The following is a 20,343-nucleotide window of genomic DNA, read 5'->3' as shown; positions in this document are numbered from 1 at the left end:
GGCAGTAAGAGTTTTTCAATCTCCATATGGTCTCATTGGCCTCTTCGAGCTTCTGAAATATCAAGGTAAGCAAACAACTGTGACCAGATTTTCATGTTGTAGCTCATTTTCAAATCGCACGTACAGCCTTTGACAAAAGACAAGAGACCGACGGATTTGCTTCTGAGTCAGATGACAGGGCTCTTGTACCATTTGTGGAAGTCCCAACTTGTTGAGGAGTACAGATGAGAGTTTCTCTCACCTCCAAGAGATTTGGAATGCTGGTGATGCATAACGAGCCATGCAGCATGGCCCATGAGCAAAACACTTGGGCTCCATACTTTTGACAATGGTTGTACCTACCTGTCCATGAGTATTAGTCATCTTAATAAGGGATTGAAGCATGAACTGGGACGACCACAAAAAAAAAAAGGAAGACGACAACACAAGCGCATTTCACAACTCAGTTATTTTATTGAAAAACAAGCACTTTTAAACCTTGTCAAAAACAACCAATAAAGAACTAAACAAGAACTGCAAGAAAAAAACGAAAGCAATGTCCTGACTGGGCCGAAAAACCAGAAACATAAACAATCAAAAAGTTACAAGTGCAAGGTGGCAATGTAGTCAAGTTCTTTGTTATATAAAGTAATTGGACGTTCACTGATGCAACAATTTAGTTGCGAAAGTACCTGTGTTGTCGCCTGCCTTTTTTTTGTGGTCACCCTAGTTTGCGGTTCCTTTCTTAAGATGAATAACGTACAACTCACCTAACTCACCATCTTGCATGTATTAGCACTGACAGAAATTGTTCTCAAGCATTAAGAAAAGAAAGTGCAATATTGCCATACTGCACATCAAACATGAATGCTTAGGGTGCACAAATTTAGGGCCAAGTTAGCCACAAAGAAGAGTATGAACATATGTATACAGATTCTATACGGCAAGCCCAAACAAATTAATATTGTTAACGCAAATATAAAGTACATGTATTGCAGGAGGCTGCGAACTATTAAAACATGTCTACATAGTGTCACTTAATTAAAACAAGGTATCCATGACATATGTGGAGTTGAAGTATGCAACTAATCTTTGCTGTTCACTTTCCAGCAGTTTGCTATGCACTGCAGCTCCTGAAGCACTGGTGGGACACAGTCCAGCTAAGCTAATTCTTATCAACATTCCTTGCTGAGAGTAGGTCACAGATTAACAACGGGCTGCGATTCTTAAAAGATGCAGCCTTGACTTCTGTACATACCTCCTGCTTCTTCATAATCTCGTTACATATACGACTGTTCTCAGCACAAAGGGCCTTCAACTCCCTGTAGAAAATTACAGAATACATGTAAGATAAAATGTCCTTAGGGACATTTGAGTAAGTTTGAACACAAGAAAAAAATTTACAAGAGAGTGACTACTCGGCAATAAAATTAAATATAACTCACCTGTCCCCCGATAGCAACAATCTCTTCTGTTCATCAGCCAGCTGCAAACTGAAGGGTGAAGCAAGACTGACTCAAAAGTCCAAGCAAACTTCCGATCAGATTTCTTTCTGGACACTTAACATAGCACAGTGCGGGCAAACTCTGACATAGCAGATGTTCAAGTGAAATGAAAAAAAAAAAAAAACAGAGCAAACATTCTGAAAGACAGCTTCTACCAGTGGTTACTTGCTTCTACATAGGCAGATTTGGATAGTCTACTTACGCTAGCAGCATACGTGCTTCTTTCACGGAATCATTGACATTGGCAGCGTACTCCTCGAGTGAGATATCTTGGCTAGTGAATGGACTGCAAATAGCATATTGATCTCAAATTGTAAAAAGCAGTGCTAGCCAAACACACTTCTGAACGATAAAAAAATACATGTATGCTCTACTCACCTTTCAAGTACCTCTGAAGCGCATTTTCTCGCTGAAAGCCAAGAATGAAAACAGCAGTTCTTTGTACAGTCCACAATGCAATATCTACTCGAAAGTAAGCTATTAGGCAAGTCAAAAGAGTTTCAGAGACACTATAAGCATAACTCAAGAGATACATGCCCTCAATAAGAAAATAACAAAACGCATCCAGGTACATTGGACTCAAGAAGATGCACAGAATGCTCACCAGACGAGAGCAGATGTACTAACGCACTGAGCCCCAACCACAAATGCCTCCCCAACCAGCCTCTCTTCTGATCTCTGCCCTGCTCTTCCCATCTTGACGTCCTTTTTATGGAGAAGTACACATGACCCTAGTCCCCCATTCACTTGCCCCCTCCCTCAGAATTTAACAGGAGGTGTCCCTTACCCAGGCCAGGAGGCGGCTCTTACCCAGTCGGTGACGTGCCAATGGGCCTCTCAAGAAGAAACAGTCCCTAGCACATGTCCTAAATGTTCCACACCTGCCGCTGATATGGATCCTCGCCACGTACTGTGAACATTTCTTGGAACAAAGGCTTCAAGAACAAGACAAGTTCAAGAAGTTGGTCTAATGGCTACCAGGGAGGAAGACTTCACCCTGTGGCTGGCGGACAACACTAAGAGCCGGAGCTTGCTCATGTTTCTGGTTGAATGAATGCATGAATAAACTTTTATTAAGGCAGACGAAAGCCTGTGGCCATGGTTGGGGGATGGGGAAGAGGGTATGTCGCGATCAGAGAGAGGGTATGAGTAACCAAATAAGTGGGGTGAGAAGCCCAGCCTCACACTGCTCGTATAAGACCACTATGTCTACCATAGGCAGCAAGGTCCTCCTTTGTGCTGTGGAGGCCGAAAGAAAGCAGTTGGCTGAGGGCCTTCGCGGCTGTGGGTGCGGCATGTTTGGTTGCCAAGGCGTCCCTGCCTGATCAAAGAAGGAGCAGTGCCATATACTAGGTGAAATAGATCTGGTTGGCAATTAAGGGAACAGTAAGGGCATTTCAGTAATCTGCACTCATGCGGGATCGGTAACAACGATCATGGGCGATGGGGCGCGATTTATTTATATGAAAATAGACTGCCCCATCTTATATGGCAAGTTTTCGAAAATGCACTTGCGCACACAAAATGCCAAGTCAAACGCGACTTGTAAGCTCCCGAATTGAGACCAGTTCGACTCGCCCTCTTCGTAGTAGTTTTGCCTGGCTTCTAGTTTGCTCCGCTTGGATCAAAACGCAAACAGCCGTATACAAATTCTTGCTCAAGTAGCAGCTTGCATGCAGACAAACGCAGAGCGGCCGATCCGACAGTACAAAATAAAAAGGTCGTGCTTGCCTTCATGATCTGTCTTGAGGTGCAGCACTGCTGATTCCAGCGTTCTTACGTAGTTGTCGACGGACAAAAGGGCCGCGTCAATGTCGTCTTCGCGCGATGATCCGGGCTTGAGTGATCTAAACCAGGACATTGAGAGCAGTGCTAAAAGAAAGTGCATGGCAGGAACAAGATAGGTAACATACGTGTTCATGACTTTCAGCGTGGGCTGCCAGCGGTAGGACGAAAGATAAGCGGCTCAAATGGGAACAGCACTTCCACTTTCACAGCCCAGCAACAGGAGCGTTTCAAACTTTCGCACATTCACTGGAATATCCATAGAGAGAGAGAAAGAAAGAGAGAGAGCTGCTAAAAAGTGGTTTTAGTTTCTTTCTTAATGTTGTTGCTGTAAATTCAAAATTGCGCATTTTAATTAATTTATTTTGTGTTAGACAGGAAACAAAAAAAGTTTAACAAATTTTAGATCTGGTTCCTTTTCACAAATCTCTGACTGCTTTGATAGAGTGTATTAAGAAGTCTGCGATGTGCTTTTAGTACCGAATTAAATTATTGTGAACTATCTTTGGCTAAAGGAGCGTTAAAGAAACTGAAGTTTTTTGTTTTTTCCTCAATGCGCTTCAGGGTAGCTTGTCGCTAGTCGTCGCTAGCAGGCTGCTTAATTCTGGACTGGACTTTTCAGGCCAAGCTTCAGGCGCTCCAGCCATCCACCGATATCTGGAGTTCCAGTAGGTCCTGACACTTTGCCGATGAACATGGCGCCTAAAGCGCGGTTTCAAGACGGTGAGATGAATTATTTTATGCTTTATTGGTGTGTTTCCATGCGAATCGGCTTGGGCCTGGTCAAATAACTGGAAGTTATCGTGATAATTTGAGGATGGCTTTGGGTGCCAAATAAGGCGTCCCTGATGTGGCGGCAGAAGTTGCAAGCGGCCAAGTGCGGCAGCGTTTTCGCGGACGCTTGCAGCTTTTGCTGGACTTCATGTGTGCAGGGCGTCCTATTCCCTCCAAAAGCCATATTCAGCTTGATTTCGTCCTTGGAATTCTCAGCTGAGCTTAATAATGGGTTTGTTGGTTCTGCAGGCGAAAAGGTTCTGTGTTTTCACGGGCCTCTGCTCTACGAAGCCAAGGTGAACAGTTTTGACATCTGACGCGTTCGACCTACGTATTTGTGTGCGGTGGTCACGTCTGCTCATTTACCTGTTGTTCCAGTGCATCAAGGCCCAGGTCAAAGACAAGCAAACCAAATACTTTATACATTACAGTGGATGGAATAAGAAGTAAGGAATCTTCTCGAAACTCCTTGGCTAAACTGCGTGACTCCATTTTTAAAAATGCGTGGAGCAGCAGGTTGCGTTCTCGTCGGTATTAATTTTTTTTTTGCTTCCCGGTGCAGTTGGGACGAGTGGGTTCCCGAAAGCAGAGTACTTAAGTTCAACGATGTAAACCTACAGAAGCAAAAGGAGCTTGAAAAAGCGCATCTGTGAGTTTTTTTTCTTTTTCTTTTGTTTTGTGCCTGTGTGCGAGGGAATATATCGTGCTATGTGTGCATCTTGTTTTGTGGAGCTTCGGCTTTCATCCTATTCCAGCACTCTAGAAATGCCCAGAGAGAGGGGAAGCCCTGAAAAAAAAATAAACGCCGTGAAATACCTTTGAAAAGTACTGGGCAAGAAACGCGGGCATCTCTGGTGAACGCATTTCATGGCCCATTTGAGCGAGTGATGCTCGTAAGGAAAGCTGTTCACGCACCTGCACCATTTACCGTAATTTCCGACACACAGCACGTGGACTATGCATGTTTGAATGGTAAAACTTTACGCTGTGCTGACTGTACACAGATTCACACTATACAGCACATTAGTTTTCAAAGTTGCTTATTTACGTGCCATGACTGTTGTAGTTATATATAATATGACGTTGTTTATTGACCATAAACAACCAATGGCAAGTATCGTAAACACAGCACAAGCATGACCTGCTTGCACAGTGTTTACGATTCTTGCCATTGTGCACATTCTGTGTTCTTACAGACAACAGCAGCGATATCCATTTGAACATTATCTCACGTCTTCTCCCTACAACCCTCATTGAAAATAGAGCATTTGCTTCATCGTCACTGCCTCACTGTGGAAGTCATGCACGCAACCTTGCTGGTGTCAATAGTGGCACCTAAAGTCAGTGCTATGGACGGCTGCTCTTGAAAAAGAAAATAAGAGTGAAGATGAGCCTTTCGTGCATATAGAAATGACAGGCCTTTTTTCTCCACACATCCTGGATAATGCCGATTATGACAGATCTGAGACTGACAGTGTTTTGTGGTGATTGGAAAATAAGACATACACCTGCCAAATAAAAGTAAACATTGATGTTTTGGCACCCTTATGGGTTCATGGACTATACACTCGGTTCTTGCTATTTGCTCTGTACGAACAATTTAAAGCAAAAAAATTATTTTTCAGTGAGAATTGAGCCCTGCCATCTACACATCAGGTGCAAACTGTGGTCTGGAAATTATGTATTCGCTGCTTTTGCTTGCTAGTGAAGCTTTTCTGACATGCACGTGTTGCTGCATGCCCTTTGAGATTGTCGTGTTCATGCTGTCCAGTGCCCTGAGTGGTCATCTGTCGCGTTGTAGGGGATATTAGGGTCTAAGGATGAAGCACGTGTTGTGGAAGTTTACCGTTTTTATGTTAAACCAGGTCAAATAACACTGCTGAAAGACTAAAGCATTCGGAAACAACATGGCTGCACGCATCAAAAATTTGGGTGAGCAGTGGTTGTAAGGTGTGCGTTTAGCCAGGCAATGATGGTGAACTAAGGTATATGGTAGAGCTGCTTTTGTGATCAAGCTTCAAACTGCTTGGTGTAGATGTATTAAAAACACCTCATGGGGTCTTTCTGTCATCTGTTAGTGATGATGCTGATGTAGGTGCCATAGGTAGACAAGCGCTATCATTATTTGGTTGACACTGCGGTGGCGGCCTGCTAAACAGAACTTAGTTAAATTGAATGTAACCTGGGGCTGGACAGTCTGCATGGGCAACTGCATGTCACACCATCGTACTGTTCTGGCCTCATCCAACGGTTCATGGGCTTCAGTAGCGGTACTGTTCGGAGCAAAAATCTGTTGTTCCATGCAAGCGTTTTAATAAAAACGGCATTGTACCACCATGTCATGGTTCTGCCTGTATCAAGTCAGCCAAAGGGGAAATAGTATTCATCTGCATGCATACTGGTTCCCTATTTTCAATTCATTGTGCTTCTGCTTATTCAACATTTTTAAAACTTGGTGTTGCAGTGTAGTCTAATCGAAGCTCACATGGTATGTGCCACTTTTGCTTCCGACAGTACACGGCATTGTACCGTTGCTTTCTAGATATCCAAATTACTCATTTACAAAGTGCTTGCCCCTTCATGCTGTTGTTAATGAACATAAACTTTGTTTTGCAACAGAGGGTATTAGAATGCATTCTGTTTTTATCCTTAGATGGCAGCTGTTTGGCCATAAAATTGCCCAAAATATACCAACTGCTTGGAGGGGCACTTTTCTATATGTGCATTCTTCTTTATTTTCTTTTCTCAGTCATGCTTTGTGGCAATTTGTTGAAGGTGCTCGACACTGCAGCTTAATGATGACAGTAGCTGATGCTAACTTTTAAATTCAAAGCTTCAAATTTTGTTGTTGCATGGGTACCCCCAAGGTAGCAGCTTGCTAACATGGATTGTGATTGCGCTAGGTGCATGAACACGAAACGATGTGCCTGTACAGTAGTTGTGGGAGCTCGTTGAGGGCTGTGTTGCCTATAGATTTTTTTTCCATTGCTTATATATTAATTGCAACTGGGTTATGGAGCAAAATGTCCCTGCGCTTGTGAAACATATTTTAGGCTAGGCCTGTGACTACCTGACCGGTAGGCAAATTTGCCAGATGTTGCAGTTTTTACAGGCTTCTGCTGCAGTTTGAGCTTCACAGGCGATGCGAACTAATGTTGAAAATGAAGTGCCCTAGGACTAGGCTCCTGGCAACCTTGGAAATTGGTGCCAGGCACTTGTCGCGTGACTAGCAAGCCGAGCTTTAATGCACTGTTTTCATTCAGCTGCACTGTGCTTTGTGGATTGTTGTGTGGCCTGCTTTTTAGGTGCGCTCTCACCCTTAGTGCTTGTGTGTGTTTTTGTTTCTCGGGTGGCTCAGGTCCTCAGCCTCTCATTCGCACTCTGCTTTGTAAGTACTGCCCTCCTTCCCATCACTGTGTTGTGCCCCAGTGCCTGCCTGCCCACCTCATGTTGCACTAGTTCACTGCTGGGATGCCATTGCAAGCTTCTGGTTTTTTCCTACTACGGCATTATAGTAAGCACTTGTAGAAATAGCTGTAACAAGAACTGAGGGAGCGACGTAGCCACCTGCCACTGCATCTCTGCCGTTAGTGGTGCTGCTTTCGCATTACTGCCGCTGCTTGTTGCATTGCTGCTGTCGCTGCTTGTTGCTTGGCACACTGTTTCATTTTGAGAGAGCTCTCAACCCTCTCTCCTCAGCTTGTTGCCAACCTGTGTAACTATGATTGCATTGGGATGGTGGCTCAGTGGCTGGGGCGCCCGGCTATACTGAGCTGGAGGAACTGAGTTGATCCCGACTGCGGCAATCGTGTTTCAAAGGAGTTGAAATGCAAAAGTTTCCCCTGTGGTGTGCGATCGTTGGTACACGTTAAAGATCCCCAGGTGGTTGAAGTTAATCCAGAGCCCTCCACTACTGCGTGTCTCAAGTCCATGTGTCACCTCGGGGCGTTGTGCTCCACAGTTTTTGTTTCTTTTTTGTCAGCAGAAAAAAAACTTCACCGATGACTGGTTTCCCTAATGAAAAAAAAAAATGCTGCGTAATAAAGTATACTGAAGGTTGCGCCATTGAGCTAGTTCGTGTGCTGTGCATAGAAAAGAGGGTAGTGCAACAAGAATGTGACAAGAAGGAAACATACACAGTGTGCTGCCTGTGCTGGAGCTTGTCCTATCCTTATCCTTATCCATGTGTCACTTTAGTGACACATGGTTGGCTGAGTGTTGGTGGCATTGTTTTTCCTGCATTAGGTTCGTCCTAGCTGTTTCTTGTATGTTAATCATACCAAAAGTGTATGTAAAACACCAGGAACAGTTGAGTACAGCTTTTATGAAGGATAGTTTCAGAATCCAGTGCAATGAGATGTGCACTATAGTTGCATCCTTAAAGTTATCGGCTCATGCACTGCTTGCACTAGTTTTGCAACCAACTTGCTTGATTTTTGCTGCTCTTGATTGACCTTCATGCCATTTTCTTGTTGACTGTTACTGGTAGACAGTCAGATCAAATAAATGTGCATTCTTTCTTTTGTCTCATGACTTCCTGGCATTTGGGGGAGCTCATTGGCTGGCACATGCCTCTACTGGGACGGGTAGTTAAATTCATGCTTGAAAACACTTTAAATTCTTATTAAAAATAGCCTTTATTCTTTTGCCTGGTTCATGCAACATTGTGTGCAAACTACTTAAATGCTGCTTGCACTCTCTCTGGAAGGATCTGTGCCTGCCTTCGTGAACAAAAGCCAAGTCTGGCAGCTCGAACAACTATTGCAAAACATATCTTTAGAATCGGGGCTGCAGTTAATCGGGGTCATTTTCTCATTGTCATTTTCCTGGGTCGATTGGTGGCTTGTGTTCTTGTTTCCTTATGTTGTTCCATTTTAACTCTGATTTGTGTGTACTGCAGGCTGGGTGGCTGCTCAGCCTTCTTTTCCTTCCACCTACCTCGCTTTCATAATTAAGTACACAATCTGCTGAAACCTGTCTAGCAGGCCAGAGGCAAATGATAATGCTTTCTCTTTCTGTTGATAAAGATTATAGTATTGACTGATACCCAGCTGTCAGACCAGTGGTAACTAATGCCAGCATGAGAAGCAGCAAATGTGCATCTTCTTTCTTTTTTTTTTTTTCTGGAAAAAAGTAGCCCACGGTTTATCCTGAAGCTGTGTGTGAAAGATCTCTACAGGCAGATGTAACTTGTCCCAGTGGGCTCCCATTATCATTTTGCTATGAAATCTGTTACTTGGCCATGCAATGTTCACTGCGCAATAGCTAGAGCATTCCCTGATGTACCAATGTTGCTGCTTTGCAGCAGGTAAACTTTATTATATAAAGGAAAGGAAACATCTGCACTGCTGTCATAATGAACTCTGTGATGGACATTAGCAATGCCACACAGGTTGTGCTTGCCACACTAGTGGTCACTGTGGCTGCATCTTTATTTTTGGCGTGTCATGTAATCTGTGTCCTGAAATTGGCCAGAAGTAATCTCTGAGTAATATGGCTTGCCCATTCTGTTTAGTGGAACTTTTCTGGCGGGCCTTGAGTGATGTGCGAGTTGCATCAACAGTAAATGGGTCTTGTTTTTGTGACCTGATCCATTAATTGTCTAGGATATTGGAAACCTGGGTGCATGCTACCTTGGCATACAAATGGGCACCTGATTGCTTTGACATAGGCACAGTAGGCCAGATATATCCCACAAGGTCCCATGCACTTTGGTGCGAGAACCAGATTTTATTTACTTTTGACTCCACTTTTTCTTAGCTAAAATTCACACAGCTCCATTATTGTTTTTATTCTTTTTTTTGTGTGTAAAATTTTATAAATACGCGAAATTGTCTTTTCGTTATTATGTTTCTTGCATATTATTCGTTTGCATTCATGCCTTTGTTGTTGTGGGGACATAGCATCCAATCACAGATAGGCACATCGGCTGGAATTTTATATTGTGTTAAAGTGCCTGATTAGAATGTGAGCACCTTGTTATACACGGTCAACAAGCAGCAGAAAATTCATGGTTACTGAATTGCTGCGTTGGTGCTTTCAGGAAAGGAAAAAAGAACAGAACCACCAAACCAAAGAAAGAGGTAGAAAAAGAGCGCTCTTCAACTCCATCCCAAGAAAAGCCCCAGAAGCAAAAAGGTTTGTGTGCACGTGTGCACATGCATGCTTTTATTGTAGATTTTTTTATTTTTGTTTTTCTATCACTTATTCTGCCTTCAGTTTTGGGAATGGGCCTTTTGTGAAGACTGATGCAACGAGTACTTGCTGGCCTACATCATGGGCTTTGTTTGTATTTTGATTAAGGATTGCAAAAAGCTGAACATTGTGTGTGGCAGTAGACTCCGGGATTAACCAGTGCAGGCAGTGAATCTCGGATCTTATCTAGGCATTATGCATTTGTTTCACTAGTGCAGAAATTTACACAACTTGAGCTTCTACCTGGATACCAGTGTTTTGAAGTTCACATTGAAGAGTTGTCTGTTCACTGGTGTTACTTTCACATTGCCTTTTGTAGTTGTTGAGAAAAAAATTTTGAGCTATATAATATACAAACATAGCAACTGCATAATATTCAGTACATTGGAACAGATTGTACTATCAGCATTGAGTGGAACGTGAACAATATAAGTGTAACGGGGCAAAAGATGACGAAAGTGTTAGTTGCTGGAGAGGAAGTATTGACCGAACCGGGTCCATTCGCACTTCCATGTAGTGATCATTATGCCATCAAAGAGAAAGTCAAGTGCGCTAGTATTCAGTCACCCTCGACTCAAATCATCTCCTTCAGCTGTTCCTTATCCACTTGTCTTGTTTGCGTTTTATTTGATGCTGACAGTACGTCTAAAGGCTGCTAATAACTAGTAACTTCTGCAATGCTAATAATTTGTAGTTTACTAAATAATAAAAATGTGAAATAACTGTGTACATTATTCAGTATAGTGCTACAGATCGAACAGTTAATGCTACTAGTTTGATGCCAATGTCCCATCTCGGATTAGACCCTTGAGCATATTTTTGCATGTAGACTGCACCAGTACTGGCGTGTTATCTCTGTGCACATGCCTGTTCTCACTGGCTTTGCCACAGTGATCAAATCAGTCAGACTTGTTTGACATACCGATCAGTGAACTCTTTTTTTTTGTTTTCCGCTTGTATGTCTTGCACTTGCAGTTGTTTCAGTGATTTAAACATTGTTGCGGGGTGAAGCCCTGAAAAAACGTAGACAGAGTGCAGTAGCCAGTTAGCGCCAACTCTTCTGTATCTTTGAAGTAGACTTAATTATACAATACTGACCCGCCACGGTGGCTCAGCGGTTAGGGTGCTCGGCTACTGGGTCAGAGGACCTGGATGCAATCCCGGCAGCGGCGGCTGCATTTCGATGGAGGTGAAATGCAAAAGTTGCCTGTGTGCTGTGTGATGTCGGCGCATGTTAAAAGAACCTGGGTGGTCTAGGTTAATCCGAAGCCCTCCACTACGGCGGCCCCCTTAGCGACCATTTGTCACTTCGTGACATTAAACTGCACAATTCGCAAATTCATTGTTGTTATTGACCATTGTTCTCGCAGCATGTTGCAGGGAGATACCAGTGCATTGTAATAATTGTGAAGCGTTATTTACAAATGTTTCTGTGGTTTTGGTCGTATTGTTTGTGCAACTGCAGGCAGTGGAGCTGGATCTTCAGCTGCCTCCCATCAGCCATCGTCTAGTCAGGCCACGGAATCAGGTGGAGAAAGTCATCGTAAAAAACGAAACCGTCTAGACCCTCATGTTGAGTCGGTGGGTTTGCATGAGTTGCTTGGTTGATTGGAGGACATAGTTTGTGCAGGAGACATGTTGTTATGAATTGGAGATCAGACATAGCGTTGCAAGTGTTGCAGTGCTGTTCTCAGTATCGCTGTGCCGAATTTATTCTTAGTCATTCTTAAAAGGCTGTCTTGTTTTTATTTAGGAGGAGGCATTTCTGTCTCGTGTTGAGATCAAGGTGCGAATACCAGATGAGCTCAAGCCTTGGCTCGTTGATGACTGGGACCTAATAACGCGACAGAAAAAGGTAGGCTTGGCAGTCTCATTGTGCTGTTTGAAAAGTTAATCTTTCTGTACAAGTTATTGTTTTTTAAAACTACCTGATACATTTAAAATGTTCTTCCTTGTTTTCAGCCTAATTTTATGTTTGACTTCGTAACATGAGCACAATTTCTTTTTGATGTGGTCTGCTAGAGCTGGACATCAGCTTTGTGCACATATGTGTGATGCTAAACTTAACTATTGTCTGTGACCCTGTGACCACTGTGTCTGGGTTGACTACAAAATACAGGAAGCTGGGTCTAGTGTTTCCTCAGAGCTGCAGTGCTGTGCACTGCGTTTCTGTAAAGGCAAAATGCGAGAACAGCTACATGCTATGCAGATTTAGTCCACGTTAAAGGGCTCCAGGTGGTATAAATTAATTACGATCTCTCCACTACGGTGTTTCTCATAGCCCATTTGCAACCCCACATACTGTACAATACCAAACCAGGCACCGGTCTCCTTGCTATGCTGCATTCTTAATCATGTCGTTACCCACCCTTCATGGATTACAACATGAGGAAGGCAGTGCAATATTAGAGACCTTTGTCGTTACAGCAGTGTAGAATGATGATTCTTGCGAAGTAGAGGGTGGAAGTGATGTACTTTAATGCTGCAGCTTTGCATTCTGTTGAATGGGGATGGGTTGGTATGATTATTCGAACCATATATGGGCCTTCATTTCAGAAAACTCATTTGGAAAGTCATTCTTCATGTGTAGTTTAAGAGGTGAAACTCTAATCAAAGTGTCTGTGTGCAGCTTGTTCAGCTTCCTTGCAATGTCACTGTGGACCACATCTTGGCTGATTATGTGAAGCAGAAGACTTCAGTGAAAGGCATTTCACCAAACAAGTGAGTAACGCCACATTACGTTCATTGGAACTTGCTTAGGGCTATATGGACAAAGCACAGCTGATTGCAAAGGTGCAGCAGTAAATGCGTCATGTTATGTTTTTGCTTAGGGAGAGTGCTGTGAATGAAGTGGCAAATGGACTCAAGGAATACTTCAATGTGATGCTAGGAAGCCAACTGCTGTACAAGTTTGAACGACCACAGTATGCTGATGTAAGTCTTCCCTCTTTACCAAAGTCCTGTGTTTATTTGGGAATGATAGTACGGTCGTGACATCAGATCAACAACAAATCAACAAATTATGAAGGAAAAAAAAAAATGCTCTTAAGTAACACTTGGAGATTAAGGCCTGCCTACGGTATGTGCAAAGCTGTGTCCAGTGGGGTGGGAATTTTACAAAATGTTTGGGAGCTCGAAGTGCATTATCCTGGCCGCCATATTCTTAAATCATGAAGCGCAGTTTGAAACCCCTGGCGGTGCAGGAGACATAGCGTGATGACATCCCTTCTATTGTGACTGTTCACATTCCACGAACCACCAGTACATATCGGTATCCACTCGGCTGATGCCAGCTGAACGTAGCTTTCAGCGTAGCATAAGTTGCAGAGGGAGCTTCTGTCGGAGCTATTCATGCAATACTATGAATGGAAAGGTATGTCAATCAGGCATCTTTGCACCGTAAAGCATGAAACCAGAAAAAAAAAAACAAGATATCCTGCACTTTTGCACTGTCTTTGGTTAGAACAAACAGTACTCCAGTGCTATAGCTAGAAGCCCTTCTCTTTCGGCCTCATCTTTCACCTTTCTGTCTGTATTTGGCTGGTGCCATGCACTAAAAACACAGTAAAGGAAACATCTGTTTGGGATAGGCGAGATGCTGTTCTCATTTCCATATTAATGTGATAAAATACATGGGCCCTAATGGGTTCGGTGGATTTTCACCCTATCCATTGTCCAGACAAGGAGTTTCCATATTAATGAGGGATAAATACATTGTAAAAGTTTCGTCTCCAGAAAAGCTGTCCGTAATTCGAGTCCATATTAATGAGGGTTGTATTAATGAGGCGTGACTGTAAACTAGGCATTGAGCACAAATGAGAGCATGTTTATGCATTGTGAGACAAGGAAGTTTTGCTAGTTAGGTGCCGTGCTGGAGCCTTACACTGTTGAACAAGTGTAATGTGTCTGATAAGCTCATATACAACAACACTGGACGTCATATTATTTTTGCTATGGTCTAAAGGCCTACCCACGTGGAGGGAACTTGCACAGTGAACTTCGTGCGGCCAGCACCAGCGCGGCAGAACACTGGCGTGCCGCCACTGTGCTGCACCATGTGGCAAAAAACAGATGGCCTCCACCACCGTGTTTTCAGTGTTGCTAGAAATGACGCGATTCTGTCCTCGGCAAAAATTCAGAAAAAGGTTTTGCATTCGTAGTTGTCACTATTCATTCAGTGGCAGCAAAGGGGATGAATTATTATTTAGGTTTAATGTTAAAAAATTCCTTTTTCATCGGGACACGAAGAAATCACAGGGCTGCCCACACTGTGTAGTGGTAACCGTGATCATTTCTAGCCGCAGCATGTGGCTGTGTGAGGTGCTGCAGTGCTTTTGTGTTTTAGAGGAATATTGGCCGCATCTGGACGGCTGCGATCAACTTATCATCGTACCTATGTGATGCGTACAGATTTTGTCATGTTCATCCCACCAGCTAGCTAGCCAAGTCAAATGCGGCGAGCGGAAGTTAGCGAGGTCATGCCCTGATTGGCCTGCGCCGACAACACACATTGGCCTCTTCCGGCAAGCAGCCAACCGTCTGGTGAACATATCTAGCCCAGCTTGATTGATGGCGAACAGCCACCGGCTACAGGGGGATGCCACCAGGTTTTTTGCTGGAAAATAAATTTTCCAGGAAAAGAAATTTTGTTAAATGAAGCCACAGTAACGAAATCTTCAAGAAACATGTATTTTTGCGTGCCGATTCCAAATATGTGATTCAATTTTATGTAAAACAAGTCCTTGTGCACTTATGTGATAATGTTATGTAAGTTTTTGCCGAGAGCTTTCCATAAATTTTGCTGCAGGAAACTTGCTAGAACACGTCATTGGCTTGTCCTGACATCAAGCTGTGCAATAAGCACAAAATTATTCTTCCATCATATAACGGGAAGAAAAACTTTTATTAGCGATGATTTCAAAATCCTATAATTCACCTTCTACAACAGTTGGGATGAAAATTTTACCCTTATTGCATAGTTTGATGTCAAGAGAAAGCGATGGCGTGCAATCTAACAAGTTCCCTGCAGCAGAATTTCTTTCAAACTCTCAGCAAAAACTTACATAACATATTTCATAAGTGCACAAGGACTTGGACATAAAATTAAATTACATATTTGGAATAAGCATGCAAAAATACATGTTCCCTGAAGATTTCATAACTGTGACTTCATCAATAAAAATTTATTTCTAAGACTTTCTTCTCCCCTTAATTTGGTATCTTTTCTATGCACAGGTTTTGACCGAGAGACCAGACACTCCAATGTCGCAGATATATGGTGCCATTCACCTGCTGAGGCTGTTTGGTAAGGCGCTGGCTAGAATTTGTGTTTTGGTCCCTCCTCCCTTTAATGTTTTACTCAGTGTTCTCTAAAGACATCATAGTAACTGAGCTGATGAAATTTGGAAAGAATTGGAAGGCTTTCTGTTCTAGTAGAGAATCTGTTCTATAGCTTAAAATTCAGAGTATTGAAAAATCTCATAAATGAAAGGTCAAGCGGGATGTCTGCACATATAGACCTGTAGTGTTGTACACACTTTCCTTGACTGCTGTGCATGTGTTATATACCGGTTATTTCAGCGAATGCTGCCACTAATTCCTAAAGGTCGGTTTTTTAGAATACTTACGACGAACATGAAGAGACCAAAAAATTTTTTCGTCTTAACAGAAGTCCCCCCAAAAATATGTGAGCATGCTATATGCATGTCCAAATATATCTTACATGAAAACAGTGAATAAAATGACCTTGCAGTATGAGGACAATTACAGATGGAACATATGGGGCACTATACATGAAGTGAGCTGAACAGTCAGGGCATGAAACAGTTGCATTATCCTACTTGAAAACAGCATTGTTGTTGTTTTTTTTTTTCACACTTTTTTTCTTTGCTCTCTTCTGCAGCAACTACTTTTTTTTATTTGTTCCTGACTTTATATCTAAGGCTCCGAACGTTCTGAAGGTACCCAGCTGGGTAGCTGTGCATCTCTCTCTTATCTTGCCCCTTATACAGTGTAGCTGTCATCAGTTCTACAAGCAGGTGCACCATGTGCCTTTCCATCTGCCACAGACAGTGCCCATGTGGCACTGATACCTGGTCATCTCTATGCCACAATAACACATATTCCACACATATTGCCTTTCGATGAGATTCAAAATGACCGTGAATTATTTTTTTATCTTTGCAGTCAGGCTTGGCAGCATGCTGGCGTACACACCACTGGATGAAAAGAGCACGCAGCTTCTGCTGACTCACATTCATGACTTCTTGAAGTGAGTCGTCTGCTTTTCTCTTAGCAAAAGTAGAGAAGCTGTGTAATATTTCCAAAGCAGCAAGAGGCGATTGAAGTCGTGATTATAGTAGCCTCTGGTATGCACCACGGTGCAGAGAGCCTTAATTTAGAAGGTTTGCTGTGGTACTGGTGCCATGGTCACATTAACCACATTGCAGTAACAAAAAGGCTATTTTCGCTGAAAGTAGAGCATTTGTAAGCTAGAACAGGCCAAAAAAATGAAATACAGTCATTGCCACCAGCAGCCGTTTTCATTATACTCCGCGACTTCTGGCAATGAAGTGGAAGCTACGGAGCCAAAATACTCCCTCTCTTCCTGTGCAGCGGAATATAGTCCTCGCTTGCAGTTATTAGTTTCTATAAAAACATAACATGTTGCCAATATTCATTGTTTTTAGCCGCCGCAGTGGCTCAGTGGTTATGGCGCTCGGCTGCTGACCCGAAAGACGCCGGTTCGATCCTGGCTGCGGCGGTCGAATTTCTATGGAGGCGAAATTCTAGAGGCCCGTGTACTGTGCGAAGTCAGTGCACGTTACAGAACCCTAGGTGGTAGAAATTTCCGGAGCCCTTCACTGCGTCGTCTCTCATAGCCCAAGTCACTTTGGGACTTTAAACCCCCATAGACTATTAACCATAAACCAGTATTCATTGTTTAATCCATATTCCTACCAAATTTGCCAGTGTTACTAAGTCATGGAACTAGCAGTTTTCTTTATTTTGAACAACGAATTTGATAGATGTATCTTGTTACAACAAGCTTCCATAGATGGCGCCAGCTACACTAGCAACAGAGTAGAGAGGCGGACAGGCGCGCACTGTTGTGTGCCCAAACTATTTGGCAGAATGACACAGTCACGGGCGCTTGGCCTCTGTAGCTTTCCTTTCATTGCAAAGAAAAGCTGTCACCGAGTATAGCAAATTGCAGTGACGCATTTTTTTTTTTTTTTTTGGCTGTGGATCTCTGGGGCTAAGCTACTCCGCCACTCAGTTTCAGCTAGTAATCAGAAAGTCCTTTTCGTCCTTGACGTTGTGAGTTTGCATCGGGTGGTGGGAAAAGAAATTGTTACATTTCTACATCAAATTTCCTCGGCGATAAATTTCTTTTTGCTGATGAACACACATCGTAATAGCCACGAAAAGCCAAAGAATGCCTAGATTTTTACTAAGAACCAGAATTATGTGATGCTACCCTCAGTACGCCTTTAAATGCAGCTCCTCTGTAGAAGCAGCAGGCTTTGAGAGTTGTATTTTTGTCAACTAGCTCTCATATAGTCTTGCTGACTGCTTTCTTTTTGTTGTTCTTGTTGCCGTCTACAGATAGCACAAACTGTGATCAGTTGCGCTGAATGAGCTATGAGCTGTTGTATGCTCAGTGACAATGCCCCGATCTGAAGCTCTTCTTATAATGTAGCTCTTCTGAAACTATGCCGTTTTCATTGCAAAGTTACTGTGGCAGCTTTTGTTTTGCTCATTTTATATACATATATATATATATATTAGACAAACTGCTGTGAGAGTTTTACAAGAGTATGAGCGGCCACTTTGTAGCTGTGCTTCTGAGTACTCTGAATATTAATGAGAGTGCCTCGAGGGCAGTTCTTGTTTCCCAGAATGGAAGTGACGGATGTTCAATTGAGATGTGTGTGAAAACAGAAAACGTCAAAAGAATGATACAACCTGGGTTGTTTTTGTCTAGGTACATGGCTAGGAACTCCCAGCTGTTCAGTCTCAACGACTACACAATAGCGCCTCCAGACTATCAGCGAAAAGCCATCTGAAGTTGAAAGCTGCACTGCTACACATCACCCATCACGGCATGCATCACTGTCTAATCTACTGCATTCCATTGTTGCTGCAGCCAACGTTTGCGGTGGGGCCATTGACCACGAATTGTGTGGAAAGTGTGTTAAGAATGGTAATGTTACTATAGAATGCCCTTCCGAGAGTTTTTGTGAAATTTGTGCAACTGTGTTCAAACTGGCTGTAGTGCCTGCTGTTGGCTGTCCACATTTGTCAGAAGCATAGTCCTGCTCTGAATGTAGTGGATGTATGCATTGTAAACGAATGTGTTTACAAATAAAGAATGTTCAACACTATTGCTTTCTGTGGTCCTGCTATTAGAGCGCAGCTCTTAGCAGCCTGTTCATGGTTTGAACAGCGTCCCTTGCTGTCGGTCTCAACCTAATCAGCAGAGCAAACGGGCAACACAGTGGAAGATAAAAAAGAGCAAACGTGGAGGATAAAAGTATGGCGATAGCCAGGAGGGTGCGAAGAGAAAGTGGAGGAAGAGTGCACTGCGGCAGCCAAAAGACTGGCTTCGTGGTGGCGACCTGCTAAGAGATGATGCCAGAGTGGGTGCGCCATCGTCCGTTCGCTGGAGGTACAGCGGTGGCAGACTGCTGCTGCATTGCCCAAGCGGAAACCCAAAGCCACCTTCATTCAGCACTGCATGTTCCATATGTAGTCGTCTACTGTTGAAATACCATGGCAGCTGGGCTCAAAAAGCGCTTTACTGAGAAGAGTAATTGTCGGAAATTTTTAACGTGATAGCTTCCATTATGGAGAGAGAAAATCCGGCAGTGTTGTCGATCATGAGTGAAAAAGCCACGAAAAATCTTCGGATACGCAACCTAGGAGGCAAGTAGGCCAATTAGGTCACATAACCTTGTTGTCATCACAACCTGTCCACCGGATTGTGACAAAACTGCACACCTTGGCAGGTGGCCGCTAAATTGATTGGTTGCACGAGGTTTCTCTGGAAGAGCAACCCGGGTCGCATAAGCCCCACCGGCGGCAGTACCTGCCATTGCTGGGCAGTGGCACATCACTTAGCCACTGCACCACTGCTTCAGGAGTGCTACAAGGGCTCCCAGGTATGAATGAGTTAAGTAGAGAATGCCCAATGTTGCATATATGGGCATTAAACCATCATACCCTTACGGCAGAGCTTAAGTGTCCCCTCCAATTTTTTTCTTCAATGTTTAAAATTAAACTTTAAATTTCTGAATATATTAATTTAGAGCATAGTGTTGATACAAAAAGGCTGTCTTGTGGCCAGAGGTAGGCAAATGCCCTCATTTCTACTTTTCCTCCCTCACCCTCACTTTTGAAAAGTTATCCGGCCCACCCTCACTTCAAAATATTTGCTGGCCCTACCTTGCCCTCATATCGTCGGCCCTCCCTCACCCTCAGTCACAGTCATCTAAAAAAACCAGAGTTATTTTTTGTAGTGGGCAACCTCTGGCGATATTACTGAGAAACAAACATATAAGAGAAGCTCTCAGGGCACTATTGGACGACGACGAGCTGCCGCGGTGGCTGAGTGGTTATGGCGCTTGGCTGCCGGCCCGAAAGACGCGGGTTCGATCCCAGCCGCGGCGGTCGAATTTCGATGCAGGCGAAATTCTAGAGGCCCGTGTGCTGTGCGATGTCAGTGCACATAAAAGAACCCCAGGTGGTCGAAATTTCCGGAGCCCTTCACTACGGCGTCCCTCATAGCCTGAGTCGCTTTGGGACGTTAAACCCCCATGAACCCATAAACTATTAGACGAGATGCTTATGTTGCGTGTGTCCGTATGTTGTTTGAGCTAATACGTGAGCCAAAACCGAGACGGCTACGAGTTCAGCTCCAAAATATCACTCTGCCTTTACGTCTGTCCGGTAGGCATTGCATGCAAACATGTGCTCTGCACTTATAACACTTCACTGTAATCTATATGAGCTGCTAAAATGAGTTAGCGCGTTGTTGCGTCTGTGTACAAAAACTAATACACGCCAAGAATACTTGGAAAACAATGCAGTAGCATTTACCACG

The 20,343-nt window shown here is 43.4% G+C and overlaps 2 protein-coding genes across 3 annotated transcripts in view; one reads left to right on the top strand and one right to left on the bottom strand.

The window, feature by feature from the left end:
- Phm (Peptidylglycine-alpha-hydroxylating monooxygenase) overlaps window positions 1-20,343 on the bottom strand; it is a 49,376-nt gene that overhangs the window by 5,152 nt on the left and 23,881 nt on the right. Inside the window, exons 10-15 of the mRNA XM_077658115.1 lie at window positions 3,216-3,331; window positions 1,863-1,893; window positions 1,687-1,770; window positions 1,425-1,472; window positions 1,238-1,301; window positions 1-52 (exon numbers count right to left, since the gene is read on the bottom strand). Coding sequence (XP_077514241.1) covers window positions 1-52; window positions 1,238-1,301; window positions 1,425-1,472; window positions 1,687-1,770; window positions 1,863-1,893; window positions 3,216-3,331 — 395 coding nt within the window. The remainder of the gene's footprint in view (window positions 53-1,237; window positions 1,302-1,424; window positions 1,473-1,686; window positions 1,771-1,862; window positions 1,894-3,215; window positions 3,332-20,343) is intronic.
- On the top strand, window positions 3,915-18,625 carry MRG15 (mortality factor 4-like). 2 transcript variants are annotated; one of them, XM_077658113.1, is made up of 13 exons: window positions 3,915-3,992; window positions 4,293-4,339; window positions 4,422-4,489; window positions 4,606-4,692; window positions 7,402-7,431; window positions 10,087-10,181; window positions 11,704-11,819; window positions 11,992-12,093; window positions 12,868-12,959; window positions 13,070-13,172; window positions 15,474-15,543; window positions 16,425-16,509; window positions 18,226-18,625. In XM_077658113.1, exons 1-13 carry the CDS (start codon window positions 3,959-3,961, stop codon window positions 18,305-18,307), a joined length of 1,011 nt encoding a protein of 336 aa, XP_077514239.1. In that variant the 5' UTR covers window positions 3,915-3,958; the 3' UTR covers window positions 18,308-18,625. The 2 variants fall into 2 exon arrangements, with proteins under 2 accessions (XP_077514239.1, XP_077514240.1); XM_077658114.1 differs by lacking the exon at window positions 7,402-7,431.

Source organism: Amblyomma americanum, chromosome 3 (assembly GCF_052857255.1).
Source record: "Amblyomma americanum isolate KBUSLIRL-KWMA chromosome 3, ASM5285725v1, whole genome shotgun sequence".
NCBI classification, from domain to species: Eukaryota; Metazoa; Arthropoda; class Arachnida; order Ixodida; family Ixodidae; genus Amblyomma; species Amblyomma americanum.
The sequence above is the reverse complement of the archived record's forward strand: the minus strand, read 5'-3'. Positions and strand labels throughout refer to the sequence as shown.

Bases quoted from the DNA above. Each gene is read 5' to 3' on its own strand.
- MRG15 (XM_077658113.1), top strand. From the start codon at position 3,959: ATGAACATGGCGCCTAAAGCGCGGTTTCAAGACG. The intron at 10,182-11,703 runs GTTTGTGTGCAC...GTGCAACTGCAG, and splicing joins AAAGCCCCAGAAGCAAAAAG to GCAGTGGAGCTGGATCTTCA. The intron at 13,173-15,473 runs GTAAGTCTTCCC...TTCTATGCACAG, and splicing joins AACGACCACAGTATGCTGAT to GTTTTGACCGAGAGACCAGA.